Source organism: Podarcis liolepis (genome assembly GCF_965112155.1).
Source record: "Podarcis liolepis genome assembly, chromosome: 12".
Lineage (NCBI taxonomy): Eukaryota > Metazoa > Chordata > Lepidosauria > Squamata > Lacertidae > Podarcis > Podarcis liolepis.
Genome location: NC_139563.1, coordinates 29,502,111 through 29,529,291, shown reverse-complemented (window position 1 = coordinate 29,529,291; position 27,181 = coordinate 29,502,111). Strand labels below are relative to the sequence as shown.

The following is a 27,181-nucleotide window of genomic DNA, read 5'->3' as shown; positions in this document are numbered from 1 at the left end:
ATTTTGGTAAAGCAGGACTCCTGGGGTTTTTTTGAAGGGGGGGCACCATACATCAAAGCCTAATTTTTCAATGGAGATTTACTATAAAGGTAAGCACTTTGAATGTTGGAGCTTCCCTGTTTACTTTAACATCCAATACTGCCCGGTGCTGAAATCAGAACACAATACTACAAAATCTGGTACTAGTATCTACCTGGACTATTGCAGCATCACCTGTATGAAGGCCATGAAACATTCAGCTTAATCAAAATGGGAAGTTAAATCAAGCTTTTATTTTACAATGTCAAAAGGAGAAGCAACTGTATTAACAGAAGTGATTAAAAACCCTCGGTCTGCAGAAATACATACACAAGCCGAAATGCCTGAGAACTGACCAAGTCAGAACTACTCTACGCAGGACAGCCCCTGCATCATTGAGCACTGAGTGTTAAGATATTCATACAGAACTTTCATGTACACAAGACTTTGCCCTCTCAAAGTCAGCAAATACAGCTGCTTTCATTTTACAAAATACTGTTAAGACAACTGGGTAACACATTAATAGCAGTTCCTATTTACATACTCAGTATAATTTTTTACAGAAGGGAAGGAGACACCATATTAATATCAGAGCTCTTTTAATACTTTGAATATAAGGGCACAAAAATAAAGTCTATAAGTTGCTCTTAATGGCTTAAAATTAATTCTAGATATTCTGGAAATGTATTGAAGCAACTACAAAAATACAGGAACTTAGATATTGTGATATGCATCTCAAATATTGATCAATAGTAAAAATGCAATTCTGACAGGAAGTAGACTTTGACTAAGGCAATACAACAATTAAAAAAATGGTGTACATAGAAATAAATATTTCTGCTTCCATTAAGCATTTGTTTCCCCCCTCCCCTTTTAACATCGTATCTTTGTACAAAGACAGAAGCTTGGATCCAAAGTGGCCTGCATGCAAGTAGAACTCTCTCCCACTTGCATCTGTGGCCAATTTTTGACCTACCCACTGCACCACATTGCCCTTCATAATGCAGTGAGAAAGTAGGCAGGAAAGCCCAGAGGCATGCACAAAATATTGTGCATGGTTCTTTGCATCCAAGCCAACAGAAGATTGTCAATTAGGCAGCTATAATGTAGGCCAAACAATTATTACATTGCATTGAAAATGTGCACAAAGGCAGTTCAAGTTTCTAGTTGACTAGTGAAAGTTTGAATGCAACTTACTTGCCGTGTTGCTAATTAACAGTAGAAAAAATGTAAGCTAAAATGTAACATGCACTACAGTAGGTGTGAGGAATCTTTGGCTCTCCTATCAACCCCAGTATATGTGGCCACTGATAGTGCGAGTTGTAGGTGAGCAAAATCTAAAGTTCCCTACACCTGCACTAGTGTTCTATACCAGTCAGTGTATTGCCATCTTCTGTATTCATTTCATGGCAATATTAGCTTTCTATATTTTACCCTATGGAAGTATATATTATCCACTATCCAAATCGATAAGTTCTTTTTTTATTTTGACAGAGGTTTAAACCAGGTTGATGGGGAGTTTTCTTGGACGGGTGAGATTTATTTGCTCATCAACATCTGATACAAGCAGCCATTGCCACAACTAGGCAGGTGATATTCTATGTTGTCCACATTTTGTAAGTGAACTTTTAACTGTAACGTCTCAGGCTGTTCTTGATTATTATATGCTTGTGGTTTTCTGATGCAAATGAATGTCCTCTTGACCCAAAGCAAAATTTGGATGTATGCAATTCACACTATAGTATGTTTTGAGAATACAGGTAAATTGTCGTTTTTTCCAAAGGTTAGGTCTTTCACATCATTGAACTTACACAGCTACAGTCCGGTATTAATTAATCTGAAGCTTTTTAACACTAATTGCATTATTTTGGGATGCCCCGCAAAGCATGTTACACTGGCATTGAGATACTACTATATACTCATCCAAACCAAAGCAGCTCAACTCCTGCAAAGATTTGTCTTAGGAGTGTCACAGAAAAGCAATGCAGTGTGAGCTAAGTTATAGATGGGAGCATAAAAACTTTAAAATCTAAGCTAGAAAAAATGCTGGTGGAAACATCTGTATATCCAGCATGACTGTCTTTCCAATAAGTTTTCAATAGTGTTTTATAGGTTCGTGGAGTTACCAAAGCACAGCAAATGATGCCACTTCATCTCAGATGGAAGCCTCAAGGTCTGGACAGTGTAGTGCTGAAAGTCTTCCTGAAGGCTGCTTTGAATTTCAATGAAACCTATAAATGCCTCTTAAATGATCTGCTTCACAACCCACTGAACAAAGTCCACACGCCAGATTTGAAGAATCAAAATCAACCACACATCAAATTGCTGATGTGATAGGATATTTTTCTATTACAGGCAAGTCAACAGTAACACGTTCAGAGTGAAGGACCTTATTTAAGCTCTAATGTTTCATGGCTGGATCATCTCTGCCGGGACAAGATTCCCCGTTGTATCCAGCTGCATACATTTGCAGGAACAGGCAGAAACAGGGCATTCAGTATGGTCCCTGGACAAGAAAGAAGTAGCATTATAACACTGCAAGGCAGCCTTTTTATTTTTTAAAAAAACCAACAAATTTAATGTGTGTTTTTCTCATTAAAAAAGAATAAAGCACTTTGGTATTGGTTAGAGATTACAGAATACACAAATGGTTAAAATTGTTATAAAAAATAAAAATCCAGAGCTGCTCATGTCTATAATCCACTCTACAAGCTACATTTTAAAAGTGTCTCTGAAATATCTCCCTCCAATTATTATTTTAAGCAATAAATTGAAAGCAGTGTGTTCATGCTCCAAAAGTAAAATTGATTTGATGCTAAAGATTGAACAGTTGGAAGTGGAGGAATGCAGCTTGGAATGTAATACAAGATGATTAGCTACCACAGAATAATGTATGTAACATCCCACCACCCATTTGAGCCTAAATGCACTGCCTGGAAACATCAATTGACTGCAGTTGGAACATTATGTTCATTCCCCGTAGAATCTTTCATGAGTGCATCTATATAGAGCTCTGGGCTACAGCTAATGTGTTGAAAGAGCTTCTAGAACAAAGGGCGATAACTTTAAAAGGTAATATAACTGCTTTGAGGTCAATACTGAGAAAACCATATGCCTCAAATATCTTACCATGTGTCAGTTGGCATTTACTGTGATAATAATGAACAGCTTTATTATAACATCTGAGGGCATGTAGGCTACAGAGAAAATACTTGTAAGACCCTGAGAAATAAAAAATGCCCCCAAGTTGTAGAAGTGCAAAAAAAGCAATTTAGCCTTCACATGTGTAATGAATTCACTCATGCCAACTGCATGTTACTAGGAAGTCACGTTTTGCAAGGCACCATATGCAACTAGTTCCAATGGAGACCTGCCGTTCAGAAGGGGGGGGGAGGGGGAAATCCCACCAAGGCAGCACATGAATCCTTGAGCATGCCTGTTGTAGGTATTTAGACTTAGAGCAGTAGTCAACAGTGCTAGTCCAAAAGCAGAACTACAGTAAGTTCCACTTGCACAATGGAACTTAACCTCCCTCTATGCCTTTGACACTTGCACTGGCAGGTTGGGGGACCTTCCAGAGAAAATTCGGAGGGTAGTAGGGGGACTGCAGGGGGAAGTGGAAGTTTCATTGTGCAAACAGAACTCTGATCATGCCATGTTGGCTGCAATCCTTATACCGCCACTTTTTAGAGTCCAGGCAAACATTAAACATTAAACCACTCTTGAACACCACACCTGAGAACAGCAGAAAGCCCTGTGTTCCCTTAGTCTTCAAATACACTAAATTTGTCTTATGAATCATTCTACATTATGTGTTACCATGTTCGGTTAATGCTCAAGATGGTGTTGGGTTTTGTAATAAAAAAAGCTCCTTAATTCTTGTATATTTTGAGGAAATGTGAAGAGACTTTCATCGAAGGTATCAAATTCATGCATATGCTTTCATTTGCTGGGTAATCTTATCATTTCTAGGGCTTTGTCTTAAATTCTCGGTGCTATTGTAGCAGAATTAGTAGCCTGGTAGTATGTGCTGGCCTATAAATCCATATAAGCAGAAGCTCTAAATAGGTGGGAAGAACTCATGGCTTAAGCAACACATTATTCTTTGTTAACTTACCTGAACCAGCTAAGCATGTGTCCAGCATGACCACCGTGCCTACAGTTGTGGCACCAGGAAAACCAGTTGTTGAACTGGGCCAATTTCTTGTCCTTGCTAAGATCCACCTTTTCATCTGACTTTGATCCTCCTATGAATAAGAGAATGTAATCTAAATTGATTTCTATGGTAATGAGAACAGGTTGTTTAAAACCAACGGAGACAGAGGGTTGTATCCAATTAAGTTCAACTCAGAGGAGACTCACTGCAATTAATGACCAATAAGTTCTATGTGTCTATCCTGAGTATGACTAAGATTGGAAACAACTTTGAAATGGCACAGAAAACAAAATTACCCAGTATAAACAAAGCAACATAGTAATCAGTGTCTCAAGCAGTTAACATCCCCAGACTGAAAAAAAGTATTAAGCCAATTTCCAAAGTACAGGTGAGAACACCTCTAGATTTTTTTTTTAAAGTTTACAAATATTTGTAAATGGGAATTTCATGCAGCACAGAGCATCTTTCAAATATCGCACAAATAATCTGTACCCATTTTGATTAAAAGATCTTACAGTGGTGCCTCGCAAGACGAAATTAATTCGTTCCGCGAGTTTTGTCGTCTTGCGATTTTTTTCGTCTTGCGAAGCACAGTGTCCCCGAAACCGGGTTTCCCCGCGAGTAGGGGAGGCGCAAAAGGTGCCTGCCGAATCCCACGTCCACAGGCTTCTCCCGCCTGTGGTTTTTGATGGGTCTCCGCCTCGCCGTGGCGGTCCAGACCCTAATTTCCACGAAGCAGATTCCTCCCGATCAGAGGAAATCCGCCATTGCCGGAGGCGCTAAACCTATCCATTCTTAAGGAAATCAGCCCTGAGTGCTCACTGGAAGGACAGATCCTGAAGCTGAGGCTCCAATACTTTGGCCACCTCATGAGAAGAGAAAAGACCCTGATGTATGGAAAGATTGAGGGCACAAGGAGAAGGCAGCGGGAGAGGATGAGACGGACACTGTTCTCAAAGCCACGAACATGAGTTTGACCAAGCTGCGGGAGGCAGTGGAAGACAGGAGTGCCTGGCGTGCTCTGGTCCATAAGGTCACAAAGAGTCGGACACAACTAAACGACTAAACAACAACAACGCCCCAATAAGGATGGAGCAGTTAATACAAGCAGGCCAAAGCCAGTAACAAATAGCTCATTTGCAGAGAAAGTCATTCAGATTTGAACTGTTGTAAAGCAGTTCAGCAAAATAAGCATTTGCAGGACTGTGTTCAGTTTTCTGTACCACAAAGCTAGAAGCCTATTGTCAGGGGTTCAGGAGCAGAGGCGAGGGCAAGGGAGGAAACAGAGAGCGAGGGGGAGGAGGCAGAAGAAAAGATGAGTGATGACGACGACCCGAGATCTCCGAGTCTTTCCAGTGAATCAGAAGATTCACAGAAAGGAGCACCAGTGGCCAGGGCAAGGGGGGAGACTAGGGGGACACCCCAGGAAGATAGAGCCAGAGGGGACTCAGAGGGGAGCAGTTGGAAAGCGGGACCAGCGTCACCGCCAGAGAGCAGGGAAGAGGAAGGGCGCCAGGGATCAAGCGCTGGCAGCTCACAACAGGAGGGAGGGCACGAGTCAGGAGTGGCCACACCTCCATCGGGGAGCGAAGAGACGGTTAGACGGAAGGTGGAAGGTTGGGCGCGCGCGCCAAGTTCAAATGCACAGGAAGGTGGTGCAGTAGGCAGCCCGGAAAGGGAGCCAGGTCCTAAAGCCCGGCGCAAGGAGACAGGAGGGTCCGGGGGGTCAGCGTCAGAAGAATCCCGGAAGGAAGAGACCCCGGGGGGCAGAGGGACCCAGAGAAGAACAGGCGGAAAAGGTGGAGCAGGGCTAGGATATTAAGTTGGTGTACAAGGGGCGGAGATTCAGACGGAGCTTCGCCGATCTAAGCATAAGACGTAGAGTTGCACGCAGCAGCTTGAGAATGGAAACTGTAACTCAATAAAGACTTTTATTTAATGATCGCTGGCTAGCGTGATCCTCTGTGAGCTAGGATCTGGAAGCAACTCTGACACCTATGAATACTAAAATGGAGAAGTTCAACAAATGGGAGGGAGCCATACCTGGACAGCTGGAAACTGGAGTGCCCATATTTATGAGACAAAGTGCACAGCGAGGAAGAGGCTTGCGGCAACCGGGACAACTTGTGACTTTGGACTTGGTCGGGGAGCCACTTACGCCATACTGACTGAATCCTCGGCCCTGATGAGGGATGGTTGAGCAGCTGTACGAAATTGACTTTCCGCAAAAATTGCAACTTACAAACACCTTGCAAATATAAAAAAGGGATACGAGGGTGATTAGATTTGCTTTTATTTATTATTAAGCAACTGGTAGATATATTGCTACCCTATAGGTTTTTCAAGCTGTACCCCTTCATACCCACCCATTGGGATGATAGAGTTATCAATGGGCCATAATAGCTAAACAGAGCTTACAAGTTCAGAAGCAAAACCTTTTTTAAAAAAATTAAAAGCTTGTATGTTCAGGAAAGAAAAAAAGGACAGACAGGTGATATGGGGTGAGAGACTGATTTTGAAAAATATAAAAATATATATGCCAATATTGGGTGGACTTTTTGTTTAGAAATAAAGGTTTGGCATTTATTTATTTTATTTATTAAATTTCTATACCACCCTTCATCCAAGGATCAGAGTTTACAATATAAAAACACAAAACAGTACCAAACAAAAACAATGCTCACCAGTAGCGGCTCAGACAAGGACTGTGCAAACAACTGGATCTTCCTGTTCTTTGTCAAATGAAATCTGCTGCTTTATGTCCATTGGCTAAATTGACTCATTACGTGGCCAGGAAAATTAGAAGCACATTTACCTGGGCTAAAGGTTTTGAACTGGGATCCAGCTTGCTCCGATGAATGTCAAATTCTGCTCGCTTATGCCAAAACCGCCAGGCATCCAATAGATTCCGGTAGTTCTCAATCCAATACTGAACCCTCTCATCTTTAAGCACATCGGATGGGGAGCCCTAAAAAGGGAGGCATAGAAGAGACTGTTTCAAAGGTCTCCCCAAAGATGGTCTGAAACCATCATTACATTATTTTTAACACTAGCTTAAGAAATGTTTTACCCATTTTAAATAGTTTTAAAGCTTGTTTATAAAAACCACATAAATAATAATAATAATAATAATAATAATAATAATAATAATAAAAAAAATTCCTTCCAGCAGCACCTTAAAGACCAACTAAGTTAGTTCTTGGTATGAGCTTTCGTGTGCATGCACACTTCTTCAGATACACTGGAAGTATCTTCAGTGTATCTGAAGAAGTGTGCATGCACACGAAAGCTCATACCAAGAACTAACTTAGTTGGTCTTTAAGGTGCTACTGGAAGGAATTTTTTTATTTTGACTATGGCAGACCAACACGGCTACCTATCTGTAATAATAATAATAATAATAATAATAATAATAATAATAATAGTAGTAATAAATTTGCCTAGCTTGCAAATAACCCCAATCCAAACTGCCCCACAATATCCTATCAGAATTGCTTCACAGTAGCTAACATTTGGGTAGCACAATAATGAATTGCTACTATTATTATTAATTAAAATTCTATACCGTTCTTCTTCCGAAGATCACAGGGTGGTTGATAATATAAAAACACAAAAATACATACAATAATAATGAACAAAAACAATAACCCCATGCACAGTATTATTTAATTAAATTTTGATATATTAAGTATTTATTAAATTATGCATGTTGCACAAAAAATAATGATAGTTGTATAGTATTAACATGAATTCTATAAATCGGAGATTTTTTATGTAAAAAAATACAAACCTGCAGCATACAATAACTCGCTGTTTGAACATCTCCTGTTCTATCAACATAGCTTTCCATCAAATCCACTCCATCTTTTGTGAGACCTGTCAGAAGAATTCCTTCAAGGTTCCCAGATTCCTTCATTTCATTTGTTAGTTTGTCAATGAACCTATTCAGCTATTTAAAATAAGATTGGTCAGTATTTTGCTCATACCCTGAATTACATCCACACGCCTGCGCACGCACACACACACACACACACACACGTACAAAAATGGGGTGTGGTTGGGCTGGGATCACTGCAGCATTAAGGTCTTGATTATTATATCTAATCATCAGGGTTTAGCGATAAAAGCAATAAATAATATTCAATGTGTACTCAGTTTCAATGTGTACTTCAATGTGTACTCAATTTCAAAATATTTCCGAAAGGATACATAACAAATGCAGTGGCCTAAAAGAATCATGAATTCCAAGCTGACTCTTCTCTGTTAAATATTTGCTGCCCAGATGCAGTTCATACTTGCCATGGGCAAATGCTTTACAAGACTGTACAGAGATCATTAGACCTCTGTCCTCAAAAGCTTATGTCATAATAAATCTTTGATCTTTAAGGTACAAGAAGACTTTATTAGATTTTACACTTATTTCAAATGGCTATTATACTTCAGGATGGCTATCAAAATTCTTTGGGATGACAAAACTCTTTTTCCAACACCCAGAAAATAGCATGCAAGATTGTGTGCGATTACTTATTCAACCCTTTATGTTATCTAGAAAGAACAGAGTAAAGGAAGAAAATGAGGGCAGATCTGATCATCTCACCTGAGCATCAGTTAGGAATTTACAAGCAAATGCCACTCTGTCTCGTACAGCTACATTACTTTCATACTGAAAGAATACAAAACACATTAGAATTAGCCTGGGGGAAAATCAGCCACTGTCTCCTGAAAAAAAAAGGCTGATGTTAAGTTTTATGACAATTCTATATTTACAGTTGTATAAGATGACAAATTAATAAAAACAGCCTTAATCATTTTGAGAAAACTATTCTCTTTTCTCGTTGCTTGCCAAGTGCAAGATATGTTGCAACTTCTCAGTTTGGTTTCCAAGCACCACTTCCCAAATCTGGGGGAGTTTTAGAAGCAGTGTACAGTGGTACCTCGGGTTAAGTACTTAATTTGTTCTGGAGTTCTGTTCTTAACCTGAAACTGTTCTTAACCTGAAGCACCACTTTAGCTAATGGGGCCTCCTGCTGCTGCCGCACCACTGGAACACGATTTCTGTTCTCATCCTGAAGCAAAGTTCTTAACCCGAGGTACTATTTCTGGGTTAGCGGAGTCTGTAACCTAAAGCGTATGTAACCTGAAGCGTATGTAACCTGAGGTACCACTGTACCATCAATGGCAGGGGGAGCAGGCTCTACCTCTGCTGAATAAATCCTATCTCTTTGCAGTATCTAAGGAAAATGTTTACATGGGGCTAGGGAACCTGTGACCTCCTAGATGTTCTGGATTCCCATCCCATTCCTGTCTCTGCTCACCACTGGCCCCACTAGCTGGGACCGATGGAAGTCAGGAGTGCAGCAACATTTGGAGGACCACCGATTCTACATCCCTGCCCTTAATCTTCAGAATAGAACCTTTAATGTATTTGTCAAGCAAGTGAAGCTGAGATCCCACCTCAAAGTTGAGAAGTGGAATCCATCTGGGGAAATTAATTATTTAGGGTTGTGTTCCGCCTCTTAGATGATGGCCAACACTTGTAAACCTGAGTTCATTATTCCCTTTTCAACAACATTTTCACAGTGGATTGTTTCATGAAAGCTGCTGAAGACTGAAGTCCTAAGCAGCCCAGGGCCAAATTTTCTAACACACAAAGAACCAGATCAAGTTCTCAGTTTTGCATCTGAATATTTGTGCCTGTGTGTATTTAGTCAACAGAGATTAGCTAACAAAAATAGCTTACCAAAACCCCATCAAAAGAACCCGATTCACTTGTTAGGAAAGCAAACATGGCACACAGATAAGGGTTGTTGAGCTGTAACCTCAGGGTGCTGCACATTTCCCTCCACAAGGAGTTCTTTTCATCAGTATAGCCTGATAATGCCATGGCCACTACGTTGAGGTTTAGATCACCTGCACAGCAAAAACAAAGGCCGCACAATAGCAAACATTTCAAGCCATTTGGTTTCCACTTCTGAAGGACATTTTGAAAATACAGTTAAAATCTTTTGGGATGACAGAGGGATCTGTACCCCCAAACTCAGCAATCAAGGTGTTCAACAAAAACAACTGTCACTGACCCTGGAACAGAACTCGCTCTGAAAAGCAGAACAAAAGATGCTGGTACAATTTATTGATTATGAGAAGAACCTGACTTCCCGATACTGGGAAAAGTAACACTATAGTGGTACCTTGCTTCTTGAACTTAATCCGTTCCGGGAGTCCATTCAACTCCCAAAACCTGTGTGTTCCTTGCTGAGTTTGTGTACAAACTTTGTATTCCCTTCTATTTTATGTTGATTGTACTTGGAAGTAATCCTATACATTTAAAAGCCAAAATGTTTTAGTCATGCATGTATAACTGCTGGGTGGGGAGGAATAGGGCACTTGAATAATAAAGATGTTTTCAGTCAATTCTGGAGGAAAAACAAAATACCAAGGCACGGCTTCTGAATGGCTGCAGGAGCTTCCTGAAGTCAAGCAGAAGCTGCATCGGATGTTTGGCTTCCAAAAAACGTTCACAAACTGGAACACTTACTTCCTGGTTTGCGGTGTTCGGGAGCAGATTTGTTCGAGAGCCAAGCCATTCGAGAACCAAGGTACCACTGTATTGACATGAACTATTTCACACACCACATTCTGTTCATGCATAACTGTTTAGTTTGATCTACCATTCAGAATGGCTGATTCCAGGACCTAGTGCACCATTAGATGAATAAATAGGTGGGAGGGGGGGTTGGTTGGTACCACTGCTCCTTCAGCCTCTTCATCCATGGCAATGCAGTGGTACAGTAGAATTGTGAGGTCTACCCTTTCCTGTCGTCGCCCCCCCCCCCCCCCGCAATATACTGTGTTGGATGCAAAGATCCATGAACAGATAGAAAACAGCCACTGGCTACAAACACTTGCACAGTGCTATAATCAGTGGGTTCCATTCATGTCTCCTGTTTCTGCAAGTGGAAAACATTCAGATTTGGTTTTTCTCATGTACTGTTCAACATAGGGTGTAAAACAGCCCTTCACAAACAGAAGACACCAGATGCACCTGGAAGAGCACCTTCCTGATCCAATCCTTTGTGTAGCCGAGGAGAATATGAAATCTCTATTTTCACTGATAAGCAGGATATTATTAAAGAAAATGCAACAAGGAGCAGCTCACTCTGCCAAAGTGATACCAAATCACAGCAGGTACCTTTTCCAGAAGATGCTCCTTTGTTCAATATCTGTATTGCTCTTCGAATGTCCAAGTTGAATAGAGCTACAGCAGCAGCTCGCTCCCAGTCTCCTTCCTGTTCCAAAGAGTATAAAAAGGGCTCCACATCCAGATCTGTGCCCTTCTTTATCCATCCACAAAGCTGCAAAGCCAGTGATCTCTCCTCACTCAGATATTGAATAATGTCGGCCTGTCTGTCTGATCCACTCCTGCTGTGCCTGAGGTTCTCTGTTGTTCCTAAAGAGCATTTGTTTTTTGTGTTATTTGCATGCAGATAAATAGAATCTTAGATTCAGGAACATGTAAAGCTAAAACCCAATAGTCGTACCTCTGCTTACGTATCCCTCTGGATATGTAAACTGGATACGTAAGCGGCAAACCTGGAAGTATATTTCCGGGTTTTTGCCAGGCGTGCGTGCGTAGAAGCGGTCCCTCCAGTTGCAGAAACCTCGGAATTCAACCAGAGCTCTGGAACAGATCCCGTCTGCAACCGGAGGTACCACTGTATTTATGATAAAGGCATCACAGTTACTGTTAATTAAGTCAGCTCTTCAGCTATTTCTTGCAGAGTTTGTCAAAACCTGACAAAAATTACTCATTTGGAGAGAAAGGAATTATCTATTTTTAGAAATCTGAGTAGAAACAGATTAAGTTGGCTTGGGGTACTAGGAAGTCATGCAGAATGTCATGTGAACCAGAAAAGTGGTTGAGAAAACACACTCAGAAACGGCATGAGTTCAAAAGACATCGGGAAGGTTTCATTTTTGTTATCAGACGTGTTTACATTCCACCCTTCTCTGACAAACCTCAAAGTGGTGTACATCGGGCCATTAAATTTCCCACTCACATGAACCCTGTGAAGTAGGTGCAGCTGGGACAAAATAGCTGGCCAAAGTCACTCATTAAAATAAAATTTAAAAATTAAGTAAGAAATCAGTCAAAATGCACTTACCCATAGAGGATTTCACGATAGATTTGATGCCTGCATAAACTAAAGATCCTTTGTTTCCCGTGCATTTCTGATCCATATCCTCAGTATACTGCTTCATAAGTATTTTCAAGTATAGGAAACTTGGCAAATTAACATTAAAATGAGATGCGGCAAAGATGATGATGATGATGCATTTGGTGGCTAGGAAATTCCTATACCCCACTGGGTTTGGCCCTCCTCAGTTCTTGACGAAATGAACTACAGCTTGGATCCCAAAAGCTACTTAAGGTCCGCAAAGAAATTTATTACCATTTCCACCCTTCAACAGCTGGTATTTGTGCTATATCATGTGGCCTGAGCACTGCCAGTAATGAGTTTTGGGTTGAAGGTCAGTGGTGACTTTGCTTTTCAGGCATAAAGTAAATTAATTAAAGTTTTTATCTAATGGCTCATTATCTAATGGGTTGGTTGAATGGGGGAGGGAGACGGCAGAACCTTTTTCTTCTAATGGTTTAAAAAAATAATGCTAGATATGGTTTGGGGCAGTTTATATGAGTTTGTTCTGGTGTTTGGATTCTTTGTAACTACTGATGTTTGTTCTGCTGAACATATAAATTATTTTCTGCTGGTTGTCATAGCCTAAGGCAATAAATAAGCTTCAACAAAATAACACACATTTGGATGAAGAGGAGTAGCCTTTAACAAAAAATCAGCCGCGTACCTATGTAATACACAGACTATACTACTGGTTAAATCTGCATCATGTCAGCTGAACTGTTCTGGCTCCTTAAAGGAATTGGAAAGTGGTGCATCACCCTGACCCCACCCTGCTCCATGTGCTCCCTCCCCTACCTTTCCTTCCTACTACCACTGTCTTCTTGGACACCAGTGGATCATCAATACATATCCTGCTCCTGCCAATATGCCCTAAGTCTCAAGTTTCTATTGCTGCTTATTTCTTTCACCTCCTGTACCACAACCAATGGACATCTTTGCAGTTGTCTGGCTCTTTTTTGCCTAGCTGAAGCTTTGGTCCATCCCACCTACAGTCTTCCCAAGCAGCAGAAATAAATACATCAAAACAATGCTAAGAGAATATCTCATTCATTTGTCACCAGGACAAAAGTATTGCCTAACAATGCAGCCAGCCCTCTATATCAAGATTCCTTCCAGCATACAAGAGTTTTTAAAAGGATATAGTGCAGAGTGTACCAAAGTGACTTCAGTTGTGGGTCTTCGTTTCCCGCTAGCACGTGGTTTCTCCAGACCTGTTCCGTGTCAAGGCCATACCTGGATAATGCTCTAAGACGCATTTTAGTGGCTATGTCTTTTTCCAAAGAACTAGCCTTCCCATCTTCCGTGCACTCATACAAGTGCCTCCCACATGCCCACATTAAAGAGGTAATGGGGCTCCATGCCAGAGAGATCCTTTCAAACACAGTGAAGTCAGACATAGTCCTGTTTGGAGTCACAACCACCATTCGATTTTGATTAGTGGGATGCCATGCAAAGGAAGCAATATAGTGTTCACAGGGCTGCACACTTCTTTCAATGATTGTAGGCTCAGTTTCATCCCCAATAGGTGTAGGAGTGTGCTGCATATCATAGAGCTTGATTATGTTACTATCCCTAGTCAAAGTAGCTAGCAAGCCAGTTCTCGTCGGACACCATGCTACTTTAGTTAGAGGTTTTGGTTGTTCAGTCAGGGTCAATACAGGCTTTTCAAATTTTCTAAGGTCCCATATAGCAACCTGACCTTCATAGAAGGAAGCCACACGATCGTGGAAGTAGGGGTCAACCGTTACGCCCTGAACAGCCTTCGTATTCACAAACATCTTTTGGCTTGTATTCCTAAGGTCAAAGATAGCCAGGTTTCGGTGCATTCCAGCTAAAAGAAGTTTCTGATCCCGTGGAAGCCAACAGAGAGAAAGGCAAGCATCGTTCTGGCCTAATTCATAAAGTGGTTTTGTCACAACAAGTCCTGCTTCAGTGTCTCCAGATGAAAGCCTTACTTTCTCAGCAGCAACTGGAGTTTCTGGAGTGTATTTACTACTTATGTCCCAGATCAGAACTGAAAAATCAGCCCGATGTTTATCTAGGCCTGCAGCAAGCCAATTGCTGTCCAGTGGATTCCATGCCAGAGTGTTACACTGCCGAGCATGCTTTGGAACAAATTCCTTTCCTATCAGATCCTTGGATTTTGAGTTATGATCTTGGCCAAGGCTGGTAAGGACAACTCGGCCATTGGCCTGCCCAACAGCCAGGAGACATTCAGGATCATATTTAGGATACCAAGCCACACATTTCAGATACGGAGTGTCTGAATTAATGGACAAAAGGGTAGCTGTAGTTTCCTCAGATAAACGCAGTGATCCTGCTTTGAGTTCAGAACTGACAGCAGATTCAATGTGGTAGAGGCTGAGCTCTGAGTCACAGACAACAAATCTATCAACGTGGTGTGGGGCCCACAGAATATCAGGTTTGGAGCCACTCATGTCTGCTGCTGCAAATTGATGTAAGTAGTTTAAAGTGTCGTTGGAAGACTAGAACTGTGTTCGTTCATGTGGACACTGTTTTTTTCAAAAAAAGAAAAAGAAAACAGAATATTACAGCATGACAAGGCCGTAAATGTCTTCCAGATCTAAATGAGAATCTCTTAATAACATTCAAATTTCTCGTTCCCAAATGCTTTCTGGGGTAATCATGCAACGGGAGACTAAGACTCCAATCCCAACCCCTTACCTGCCACAAAGCCCCAATGAATTCAGTGGGACCAGTTTCTGAGGAGAAATGGTTAAGATTGCACTATATAACCCACTTAATTTTTTCTGCAGTTTTACCTAGGTTTTAGGTAAAATAATAATAATTTTAAAAGTTTTACTTGGGATCGTTTGCACGCGCGGTCGATACATCCTGCAAAACCCGTGATTCTCAATACGCAGTTTGCACACCCGCCCCGCGTCCACACCCGTCGTCTGAAGCGCGAATGGGCGTGTCGTGCCCGCCTTGAACTCAAAAGGGCGCAGCACCGGGAAGGCGCGCAGAGGCCGCCCCGTCCCCAAAGACCCCACCCCAATTCTGCAGGATGCTGAGCACTGCCGCCCCTGCGGCTCAAGAGGAAAGAGCGGCCGAGTCCGCCACCGCCCAAACCGGAGCTGTCTCACGGGAGGGACTCACCCTGCAGCCCCTCTGCTCCTGGGGTCCCGGAGTTGCGCAGTCAAAATGAAGCGAAACAGTAAAGGTATAAGATAATTGGGGGGGGGGGTCGCAGTTTCCACTTCCGTCTTCAGGGAGACTTCCGCTTCCGGTGCGAGCGGGAATACATCCGCTGAGGTGGGGGCGAGTCGGAGGAGGAGACCTTATGTAGAATGGATGGGCGTGGCTTTCCTGGGCTTCGGTTCTTGGAGCGCGGAGGGGTTGAAAAGCGGCAGCCCTTACGTGGCAAGGAGGTGGCGCAGACTTCGGCCGCCCGGGATTCCAGGAGGCTGAGCTAGCCCGCCAGCCCGCCTAAACATCACTTTCAAACAGTGCCGGATTTACGTATAGGCTGAATCAGCTATAGCTTAGGGCCCCCCAAAAAAATTTAAGGGGAAAAAACCTGGATGTACTTTTCCAAAATACAAGATAAAAAAACAAATAAAATAAAACCAGCATACAGCAACAGTGTTTTGTGTTATTTTGTTATGTGCAAATGGCTTTAGGTACCTATTAGGTCCATAAATTACCATATAGCATATGTTCAACACAAAAAAACAGCGACAAATTGTTGTTGACAAAGGACAGCTGGACATACACCTTCACATTACCTTCAGGAGCTTAGGGCCTCATCAAACCTAAATCTGGCCCTCCTTTCAAAGCTCCCCCTTTGCAAGTGGAAGGCTTGAGCCCACCACCCTGAGATTGAGGAGGTCAGGCTCTGCCAGTTTATTTATTTATTATTAAAGATTTTCTTGGTTTACTAAAGAACATGCCTTGTCTCTTTTTCAGGTTGTACAGTCTTCCTTACAAATCAGCTAAATTTGTTGTGAGACATTAGTGTGTACAGTATAGGGTTGGGGAAGAAGAGGGGGGAAAGGAAGGGTGGGGCTGGTGAGCCTTATATTCTTTTGTATAGTGTAGGTGTGGGGTTTTGTGTCAGCGTCGACTGGGTAGGTCAACCATTTCTATTCATTTATTACATTTCCTTGGCAGTGAGAGGTATAGGAGGGCAGGGTGTGGTTGGTTGGCTGCAGTGGGGTGTGTTTGCATTTATGGGGGCGGTGAGGGCTTGATGGGTCAGATAAGCCAGATTGATTTGTATGCTGTCGGTGGATTCTTGTTGTCTTGTTGGGCTGTGTATGTGATAAAGGGGAGCCATACTGGGGTGAAGGCATCCTCTTCTATTTTCCCCCGTCTCAGTTTCAGTTTATTGGTTAGCTTTTCTAGTAAGGCCATTTCCCATACAATTGGATAACATTGGTCCATGTCTACTCCTGACAGGTCTCTCCAGTGTCTGGCTATGAGGCTTCTGGTTGCTGAGAGTAGGTGGGTTATAAGCTCTGTATAATGTGAGTGGTCATTATGAACTTGGAAGATGTTCAGCAGGGCCAGTTCTGGGATGAGTTCTTTTTTTTTTTTATAAATTTTTTATTGCGTTTCTTTCCATAGGTTCACAGATTCAGATACGAAGCAAGAAACAAGAAACAGATTTTAGAAATAAACAAAAGTAAAAAAGAATTAGATATGTTTCAAATCATCTTTCCATAAGTCACTATCAGTTAGACCTCCTCACGTCCTCCCAACATTGCGTTCTTTGCAATAACAGTATCAGCAATTTGTTACCTTATTTCGCAGCTTACTGTGACTTTCAATTATTATGTTACCAAGTTCAAAATGTTGTAATTCACTTTTAGTACCTTTATAATAAACATAATATATTTGTTTCAAATTGTCTCCTTTTTTTTGTTATAACTTACTTTATCATTTACCTAATCAAATTGCAGAAGCATAACGTTTCCTAATCGTGCACAATCTTAACATTCAAACAACTTATGGTATTTTTGCAAATAGTCTTTAAATTTTTTCCAGTCCTCCTCTATTGCTTCCTCGCTCAGATCTCGAATTCTGCCAGTCATTTCTGCTAGTTCCATATAGTCCATCAACTGCGTCTGCCAGTCCTCCAGTGTGGGTAGATCTTGTGTCTTCCAGTGCTTTGCGATAAGAATTCTTGCTGCTGTGGTTGCATACATAAACAAAGTTCTATCCTTTTTTAACACCTTCCGGTCCACCATGCCCAGAAGGAAGGCCTCCGGTTTCTTGGGAAAGGTATATTTAAATACCTTTTTCAATTCATTATATATCATTTCCCAAAAGGACTTCACTTTAGGGCAGGTCCACCAAAGGTGAAAGAATGTCCCTTCAGCCTCCTTACACTTCCAACATTTGTTATCAGACAGGTGGTATATCTTAGCTAGCTTGACTGGGGTCATGTACCACCGGTATACCATTTTCATAATGTTCTCTTTCAAGGCACAACATGCCGTAAACTTCATACCGGTGTTCCACAACCTTTCCCAGTCTTCAGACATAATGTTATGCCCAACATCCTGTGCCCATTTTATCATAGCAGACTTAACTATCTCGTCCTGTGTATTCCATTTAAGCAGCAAGTTATACATTCTCGAAAGTACCTTAGTCTTTGGTTCTAACAATTCCGTCTCCAATTTCGATTTTTCCACCTGGAAACCAACTTTTTTATCCATTTTAAAAGCCTCTTGAATTTGAGCATAATGTAGCCAATCTCGCACCTTACTTTTTAGTTTATCCTGGCTCTGCAGCTTCCAGTTATCTCCAGTTCTTTCAATTATTTCCCAATATTTTGGCCAGTAGGCCTCCATATTGGGTTTTTTTAGAGCCTTGGCCTCCATCGGTGATAGCCACCTCGGGGTCTTACCTTCTAGTAAGTCCTTATACTTCATCCAGACGGCAAAAATTGCTTTCCTGACAATATGGTTTTTAAACAATTTATGAACTTTCGCCTTGTCGTACCACAAATATGCGTGCCAACCAAAAGCATTGTCAAACCCTTCCAGATCTAGGACGTCCGTGTTCTCCAACAGGAACCAATCCTTCAACCAACAGAAGGCTGCAACCTCAAGTCCGGCAGGGCAAACCCCCCTCTTTCTTTCGAGTCAGTTAGTATTTTAAATTTTATTCGGGGCTTTTTGCCCTGCCAGACAAACCTAGATATATCCTTCTGCCATTTTCCAAAACATTCCACTCTGTCCACGATCTGTAGGGTTTGAAACAAGAATAACATTTTCGGCAATACACTCATCTTTATAGCTGCAATTCGACCCGACAAGGTAAGTTTCAATCTTGACCAAATTTCCAAGTCCTTTTTAATTTCCGACCAACATTTTTCATAATTATCTTTAAATAAGTTCAGGTTTTTGGTGGACAAAAATACCCCCAGGTATTTCACTTTTTTAACCACACTTAATTCTGTTTCTTTCTGGTACCCCTCTGTTTCTGTAAATGTCAGATTTTTAGCCAAGACCTTAGTTTTTTGCTTGTTCAGCTTAAATCCCGCCACCCGACCAAACTCCGAGATAAGTTCAAGAACTCTTTTTGTACTAGATTCTGGCTCCTGTAATGTTAAAACTAGGTCATCTGCGAAAGCTTTCAGTTTGTATTGTTTCACTCCGACCTCTATACCTTGCACCAGCCGGTCCTCCCTAATCATGTTCAGCAACACCTCCAGGACAGAAATAAATAAAAGAGGAGATAGAGGGCACCCCTGTCGTGTCCCTTTTTCAATTTTAAGTTCCTCCGACACCACATTGTTCACTATCAGTTTAGCTTTTTGCTCTGAATAGATTGCTTCTATTCCATTTTCAAACCCCCGCCCCACTCCCATCCCTTCCAAATTTTTCTTCATAAACATCCAAGAGATATTGTCAAATGCTTTCTCCGCATCAATAAAGATTAACACCGCCCTTGTGTTCCTCTTAGTCTGCAAGAGCTCCAAAATGTCAATAATATTCCTGGTGTTATCAAACATATGTCTACCAGGGAGAAAGCCTGCTTGGTCTTTATGAATTACTTCATTTAGTACCTTTTTAAATCTACTTGCTAAAATGTCTGCAAATATTTTGTAATCCACATTCAGGAGTGAGATGGGACGGTAGTTTTTAAGCTGGGTCTTTTCCGATTCTGACTTAGGTATCAATGTGATGAATGCTTCTTTCCACGTTTCCGGTGCCCTCTTCCCCTCCATAATCTGATTGCATACCTCCATCAAAGGTTGTATCAAATAGTCCTTCAAAGTCTTATAATATTTGGAAGTAAGCCCATCCGGGCCTGGAGATTTGCCAAGTTGCATATTCTGGATGGCACCTTCAATTTCCTGTTGAGTTATTTTACAATTCAAGATTGATCTTTTATCTTGACTTATTTTAGATAGTCCATTTATCTTTAAAAATTGGTCTATCTCAAATTCTTTCTGAGGCCCCTGAGCATAGAGTTCTTTAAAGTATCTGTGGAAGCACTTCCTGATTTCTTCTGGTTTCTGAACCATTCTTCCTTCAATCTCTAGATTTGTAACCGTATTTAGCTTTTGTCTTTTTTTCAGCTGCCATGCTAGCAGCTTTCCACATTTATTTGCTGATTCAAACGATCTCTGTTTCATTTGTTTGATTTTCCATTCTATCTCTTGGTTAATCAATTTCGAATATTGTGCTTGATGGAATTTAATTTCTCTCAGCACCTCCTTTGACTTTGGTTTAGTTCTCAACTTCTTCTCTCCTTCACTTATTTTCTCTAAGATTTTCTCCTTTTTTCCATTCCAGAATTTTTTCTTAATTGTGTTCTGTTGTATCAGAAACCCTCTCATAACTGCTTTACTTGCGTCCCAGATCATTCTTTTTTCCACCGTAGTGTTCAAATTTATTTCAAAGTAGTCCTTTAGCGTTTTTTGGGCCTTCTTCACAATCTCTTGATCTCTCAACAAGGTGTCATTCATTCTCCATCTAAAGGATCCGGTTGGAATAAGTCTCAATTCCATTTTCAGGGCATTATGGTCGGAGCAGGTTTTTGGGCAGATTTCCACCTTTCTTGTTTTGGGTGCCAGCCCTCTAGATGTCCAAATTTGGTCGATTCGTGTCCATGACAGGTGGGCCTCAGAAAAGAAAGTTCCTTCTTTACCTAAGGGGTTCTTTGTCCTCCATATGTCAATCAAATCCATATTGTCTGTCATTTCAAAAAAAGTTTTGGGGAGTCTGCCGTCTGTTGTTAAGTTTTGGTTTTGAGATTTGTCCATATTTGTTGACACCACCCCATTCATGTCTCCCATCATAATGATGTTAGAATAGTCCATATAGTCCAGCATAGTCTCATGCAGCTTCTTGTAAAATTCTGATTTCCCGTCATTTGGTGCATAGATTCCTAATATCAAAATTTTCTCTCCTTGTGTTTGGATTTCAATTGCCAAAATTCTTCCTTGGTCATCCTTAAATAAAAATTTTGGTGCCAGGTTCTCCTTTGCATATATCACCACTCCTCTTTTCTTGACTTTATCCGATGAAATAAATTCTTGACCTAGTCTTTTGTTGATTAACACTTTCCTGTGGAGCCTGGTCACATGTGTTTCTTGTAAACATATTATATCCAATTGTTCTTTCTTCAAAATATGAAATATCCTCCTTCTTTTTTCCGGGGAATTTCCGCCATTTATATTCCAACTAAGTAGCTGCAGAGACATCCTGTTCTATTATGTTGTTCCTAAAGTGGAGTGTCTTCCTTTTCCTCAGATCCCGAGGGTGTAGGCGTTGGCCCGCCTCCAGGCGGTGCTGGTATAGATGAGGGTAGTGGCCAAGATGCTCCTTTTTGAAGATCTTCCCCGTGGTCGTGCAGGAACTTTTGGTTGTCTTCAGTTGTTCTAATTTTAACCTTCTTTTCTTTGTAGGTAAAAGATAGTCCTTGTGGGAACTCCCACCTATAGGGTATTGCGTTGTGTCTCAGCAATTTTGCTAACTCTGTGTAGGTAGCTCTAAGGTCCAGTAACTGTTTCGGAATATCTCTGTAAATTTCCACCCTTTTATCTTGTATTTCAATTGCTTTTTTAAAGTGTAGGCCTAAAATCTTGTCTCTCTCTCCCTTTGATCTTAAAATTATCAAACAGTCTCTGGATCTGTCCTTCCTTACCAATCTTCCCAGTCTGAATGCCGAAACAATTTTGAAGTCTGTATCTTCCTTTATACCCCAGAACTTGGAAAATTCTTGTGTCAGATATCCAATCAAATCTCCTTGCTCAAGTTCTGGGATACCTCTCAATTTAAGGTTGTTCTCGCGATTTTTCAATTCCACCATCGACAGGTAAGCTTGTTGTTCACCTACCTGTTTGTGCAGAGGCTTAACTTCTCCCTTTATCTCCTCGACCTCCTTCTGTAAAATTCCCACTTTCTGAATAGCTTCCCCAGCTAATTCACGATTTTCAGCTGTTGCTCCTTGCAGATTCTCTATTGCTTGTGTATGCTGGGAAACCTGTTCAGTCAATTTTTGAATCGAGGATGTCGCTTGATCTATTTTCAAAGACTGGTTGTCCACCTTTTGATTTAACTTTGACAATTGCTCCAATATTTGTTTCAAAACTGCGTCTGATCCACCTGCTGCCATATCTTCCTCAGTGGACTTCTCAGTCTTTTCAACTTCCACCTTTTGTGCCACCAGCACCGTTGGAACCGATGATCGGCGTCCTTGGGTCAGAGTTGTTTGTAAGAGTTGTGCTGGTTTTTTTTCCTTTTCTTTTTCCTTGGCCTCTTTAGCTTCCTTAGCTTTAGATGCTCTTGTTTTCCCTGCACCACTCATTACACATCTGTCAATGTTCAAGGTCAAATTGTCTATTGTTCCGTGGGAAAGACAGACCCAATTATAAACAATCAGTAGAGAGAAAGTCAAAACAAAAATCAGTTCCCAGGCTTTTGTAATCCTAAAGTCCTATAGGGGGAGTGCCAGCAAACTTCAGGAACAGAGAAGGAAACTTTCCGCCATTAAAATTCCAATTTGACTCAGTTCAGAAAATACAATAGTCCCTGCACAGACCAAAAGTTCTCCAGAGCACTTTTTAAAGTTAAACAAAGTTTCATGGAAGGTGTCTGTAACAATGTCACATCCAGTCTATTTCTGCTCAGTAGTATCAGTTAAGTTCCAGTAAGTTTCAGTAACTGTATCCGCAATTTAACAGATCTCTCCTACCTGGCAGCCCGACAATCTGGCTCTTTAAAGTTGCAGCCCAAAGAGTAGGAGGAAAGTCCCAACTTAGTGCTTAAAGTCCCTTTAATTCAGTGACAGTTCCTTTCTTTCACTTTGAAGAAAACAACTCCATAAGCGCACAAAAGTTTTCACTTCCCACAGTCCCTTTTAATGTGCTTCCCGCTTCTCAGATCTTTGCTTTGATCTTGCCAGCAATGCCGGGAGACGGACTTCCCTTTTCTCGTCTCCCGGTTTCAGCCGAAATTAACAAATTATTTGTCAATTTTAATGTCCATTACTCACGGGTATGTTGCTTGCAGCTTGATGTTTTTAGGAAGAAAGGTCAGCGCTCATCTGTAACAGCCGCGCGGCTTCACTTCCGCGGAAAGAGCGATGAACTCACAGCACCGCTCCCCCTCCTTCACTCCGGAGCTCCTTACGGGGTCCCTTCTGTGACTTCAGGGTAGCTTCTGGTGCCCGCCGAGTCCCACGGCCACGGGCTCACTCTACCCGTGGTTTTTCTTAATGGGTCGCCGCTATGCCGCAGCGTGCGACCCTTTTCCGCGGAGCCCCTCTTCAGAGAACGAAGAGGACCGCCATTACAGTTTCGCGCCGCCTCCGGAAGTCCAGTTCTGGGATGAGTTCTAATACCTGTTTAGTTATTTTGCATATCTATTGTAGGACTGCTGTCCAGAAGGGTTGGATTTTAGGGCATTCCCATCACATGTGGAGGAATGTCTCAGGCTCTACCAGCTGAGCTATATATGTGACATCACTGTGCTGTTCTGGTAGACAGTAGCAGACAATATTTTTGGAAGAACCAGTTGCTATGTTGACACCAACATAGCACTGCTATACTGGTGCAGTTTGGAAGGAAAAAATCTGAAAGATCCTCTTCCTTCATGCCACTTTTAAGGGTACAATCCTCTTCCCTCTTACCTAATGAGAAACTGGATTGAACTCTCCCCCCCCCCCCAGTAGACACACATAGGATTGCTCTATAAATCAGGCAGAATTTGTTGAAGCCACAAATCCTATTCCTGATACCTTGCAATAATAAACCATTTGAATAGGGTTGCCAGATAAAAAAGAGGGTAGGTCACCTGCACTTTGATAGTTGTGTTGAAAACTCAGTTTCAGCAGGCCATGCAAGTTATGCTTAATAAAATTCCCTCTTCTACACAACTATTAAAAACGCACCTGACGGTGCCTCTTTACCAATCTGGTCATCCTAACTTTGAGCAGTTTACAGACAAAAAAGTAACAGCATGTAGCGGAGCATATGAGAGGAAGATTACAACATTCATTAGTCTTGTAAAGGTTGCAGAAACAGCTGTTTAACAGGACCTGAATTAAATGATGTGCTCTTGAGACCCACAAGGTGGAGCTCAAATCATCTTTCTTTCACAAAACTAAGGACTGAGAAGAGTGAGCCCCACATTCAGTGCTGTCAAACAGGCAATGGATATTAACCAAAGTACAAAACTTTCGACACACTTCATGTCAGTTTATTTAGTGTGAAATACCAACTGATTAATGATTAAAGATACAATAAATACTGAGCCTCAAGTCTGTCTGAAAGCTACATATAGAGTAACTCTGTTGCTTCATCACAGATCTTTGAGGGGCTAGCAGTTGTGTGGGAAATACACTTTGAAAAGAGTTGACTCTGGCAATGGAAACAATCTCAGATGGGGGGCACCAACATGGTGTCCTCCAGATGTTGTTAGATTCCCAACACCCATCTTCCGCAGCCAGCATGGTCAATGGTCATGGATTATAGGAGTTGTCATCCAGCAACATCTGGAGGGCACCCTGTTGGGTACTCCTGGGAACCTTGTTCAGTTTTGTAAACAGGCAACAAATTGGTCCCAGATTGAAACTAAATACCACAGAGGCATCTTGTATCTGTTCAGCTTGTCAAAAGCAAAAACTTTGTTGGACTACAACTGAAGCTTTTTCCTGTTTGCTGAAAAACTGTAGTTCTTATTCATTCATTTCTGAATTGCTTACTAAGGTACATCTCAAATTAATGTTCTCAAAGCAATTCACACCATAATTACATATGTAAAGGTTAAAAAAAGGGTAAGGACCCCTGGTTGGTTAAGACCAGTCAAAGGCGACTATGGGGTTGCAGTGCTCATCTTGCTTCAGGCCGACGGAGCCAGCGTTTGTCCACAGACAGCTTTCGGGGTAATGTGGCCAGCAGGACTAAACCACTTCTGGCACATGGAGGACCGCGATGAGTGCCAGAGCACATGAAACACTGTTTACCTTCCCACCAAAACGGTACCTATTTATTCATATTTGCATATGTAAAACAGTTATATAAATTGGTGTGTGTGTGTGTGTGTGTGTGTGTGTGTGTGTAACAATTTATATTTTGCACTTTACATTTTATTATGGAAACAGTTGAAAATGATTACATTTGTTAAAAAGAACAACTATATAAAATATGAAAATATAAATCTAGAATAGCTGCTTCCCTCTAATTGCAATCCAACAATCACAGAGTACAATGCCATCTATTTTAATTTATTACTTACTCTTTAGATATACAGTTATCTCACAATCAAAGTAGTTAATAAGGAGTAGTTAATCCTTGATTTCTGTGTATGTGATACAGGTAGTAGATCCCTAATTTGATCCTAAGTTATTCCCATTTTAGAAAATAACAGACCAAGATATGTGAATGTTGGTGGATTTGTTTAACCTCTCTTTTTAGGTTTTCAGGAAAAGTGAACTATAAGAGGAAAATGTTTTGGAAGCTGTGAGGCAGCATCCAGCCAGTCTCTACATCAACCTTTTCCCAATATTCCCACACATTCAGGGTTTGCCAGGTTTCCAAGAACATATCCATGAAAAGAGACTAATGGAAGCAACATTTCTCAGACAGCCTGGAGACCAGCCTGAAGTTGTTACATAACAACTACCAAATGAGAAAAGAACTACTAACTTTCCTCTAGACCAGGGGTGGCTAACCTGTGGTTTTCCAAATGTTATTGCATTCCAGCTCCCAAGAGCCCAAGCAAGGCTGACAAAGATTCAATGGACCTGTCATGTGACTTTCATGAATGTTATGAAAGATAGGAACGTTAATAATAAACTGCTAATGACCCAAAGAAAGAACTATATGATAAACTTGACAATAAATTTATTTCACTTAATTCTGAAATAATAAACATGGTGACACAATATTTGGTCCAATCATATAGGTCCCCAAGGGTGGCAAACTGGTTCATTTCTGATTAGATTTTCTGTGTAGCTTGAAAGAATTCATACCCTTACAGCAGCATATGTTAGTCTGCTCAAATTACTTGGTTTGGGAAATGCTGGGGCTCATAAGTGCACTTCCTGGACTTTACACTAATGAGTCTTTATTTTCTTTGTAAGGTATTCAGAGGCAACAGTTGCCATGTTGATCTCAAAGAAACAAAGTTGCTGGGATCCATCTGTCTCAGGAGACAACCTTTTGGAGTGAAGTCAAACTGCTGGAAGGTTGCATCGCCTGCTGTGGCTTTAGAGAAACATAGAGACATGTTGATCTCAAAGAAAAGAAGTTACAATTACATTTACATTTACAATAGTGAGTGGAGAATAGTGAGTGGAGCCTTCATCCCCTGCTCCTGAGGAAATAGGTCTGTCTAAGTGGACTTTGAAGACTCATCCCCAGAACCACCAACAGCCCAGGAGAACCATCTACTACAAAAGTAGGCCCACTGTGTGCTTTCCAGTCCACTGAAGCACATGGCTGTGTAACAGAATGCCAGCTTTCTCCAGGGAAGCTAGGATGATGATCAGAATGATAATGATCATTTTATGAATTACTTTCTATAAGTGTATGAAGACAATTTACAAACACAATTAAAATAATAATAATAAAGTTTCAAAAACAATACCAAAAATAATAGAAGATCAGTTTACAACCAAAACATGATAACATGCAATCCAGAGTCATTTTCATCCAGTTGGAAACGCCTGTTGAAACAAAAGTGTGTCCAGTTGTTTGGGGAAAGTACAAATGGTGGATGTCTGTCATATCACAACAGGAATCCTGTTCCACACAACAGGGGTATACACACTGAGAGCTTTGCTCCATGTTGCTGTGGAGTGGATTTCTGATATTTTAGGAACTGGGAGGAGAAACTCTCTTGCAGAATGCAGAGGCCTACTGGACATATCAGAGATAAGGTGTTTTCTCAAGCTGCCCCTGAGCTGTTTATGGTCATAAATGTTAGTACCAAATCCTTGAACTTGACTTGGTAAAGGATTGGCCATCTTGCTCGAAGACTGCTTGCCATCAGTTGGCTCTAAACAGCATAAAGCAACACTCCAAGCTCCTAGTGAACTTGGTATCTGGCTGCTCTCCTGAATCCAGCTTCACAATGAGCTGTCCCTGGTCCTGATCACTTGCTGCTGGGCCTGCACCTTTCCACACACCTAGCCAGAGCATCTCTGTGGGACCCAGCCTGGAACGGGAGACAGACAAAGACTGCAATCCTAATTATGTCTACTCAAAATTCAGTGGGACTTTCTCCCGAGTAAGTAGGGTTATGACTGCAGTCTTAGGCTGCAATCCTGAGCCTATTGAATAGGAAGTTAATCCTATTGGGCACTGAAGCTTCTGACTAAATGG

General features: G+C 41.3%; 1 protein-coding gene across 3 annotated transcripts; it reads right to left on the bottom strand.

The window, feature by feature from the left end:
- Window positions 1-252: 252 nt before the first annotated feature.
- Window positions 253-15,645, bottom strand: MIOS (meiosis regulator for oocyte development). Of its 3 annotated transcripts, XR_014517658.1 has the most exons (12): window positions 15,493-15,633; window positions 13,514-14,885; window positions 12,337-12,435; window positions 11,364-11,621; window positions 9,915-10,084; window positions 8,772-8,837; window positions 7,965-8,123; window positions 6,990-7,142; window positions 6,218-6,422; window positions 4,136-4,265; window positions 1,406-2,524; window positions 253-1,365 (listed from the first exon to the last, which is right to left on the bottom strand). XR_014517658.1 is itself a non-coding variant. In XM_083467956.1 (11 exons), the coding sequence occupies exons 2-11, from the start codon at window positions 14,808-14,810 to the stop codon at window positions 2,428-2,430; spliced, it is 2,634 nt and encodes an 877-aa protein (XP_083324082.1). In that variant the 5' UTR covers window positions 14,811-14,885; window positions 15,493-15,645; the 3' UTR covers window positions 253-2,427. The 3 variants fall into 3 exon arrangements, 2 of the variants coding, with proteins under 2 accessions (XP_083324082.1, XP_083324083.1); XM_083467956.1 differs by having other exon boundaries at window positions 253-2,524; window positions 15,493-15,645; XM_083467957.1 differs by lacking the exons at window positions 253-1,365; window positions 1,406-2,524; window positions 4,136-4,265 and adding an exon at window positions 4,965-5,412 and having other exon boundaries at window positions 6,170-6,422; window positions 15,493-15,634.
- Between the last annotated feature and the right edge of the window lie 11,536 nt (window positions 15,646-27,181).

Bases quoted from the DNA above. Each gene is read 5' to 3' on its own strand.
- MIOS (XM_083467956.1), bottom strand. From the start codon at position 14,810: ATGAGTGGCTCCAAACCTGATATTCTGTGGGCCCCACACCACGTTGAT. The intron at 6,423-6,989 runs GTAAATGTGCTT...TATATTTGCAAG, and splicing joins GTTCAAAACCTTTAGCCCAG to GTGTTTGTAAGTTGCAATTT. The intron at 4,266-6,217 runs GTATGGCTCCCT...TCTTATTCATAG, and splicing joins TCCAGTTTCCAGCTGTCCAG to GAGGATCAAAGTCAGATGAA.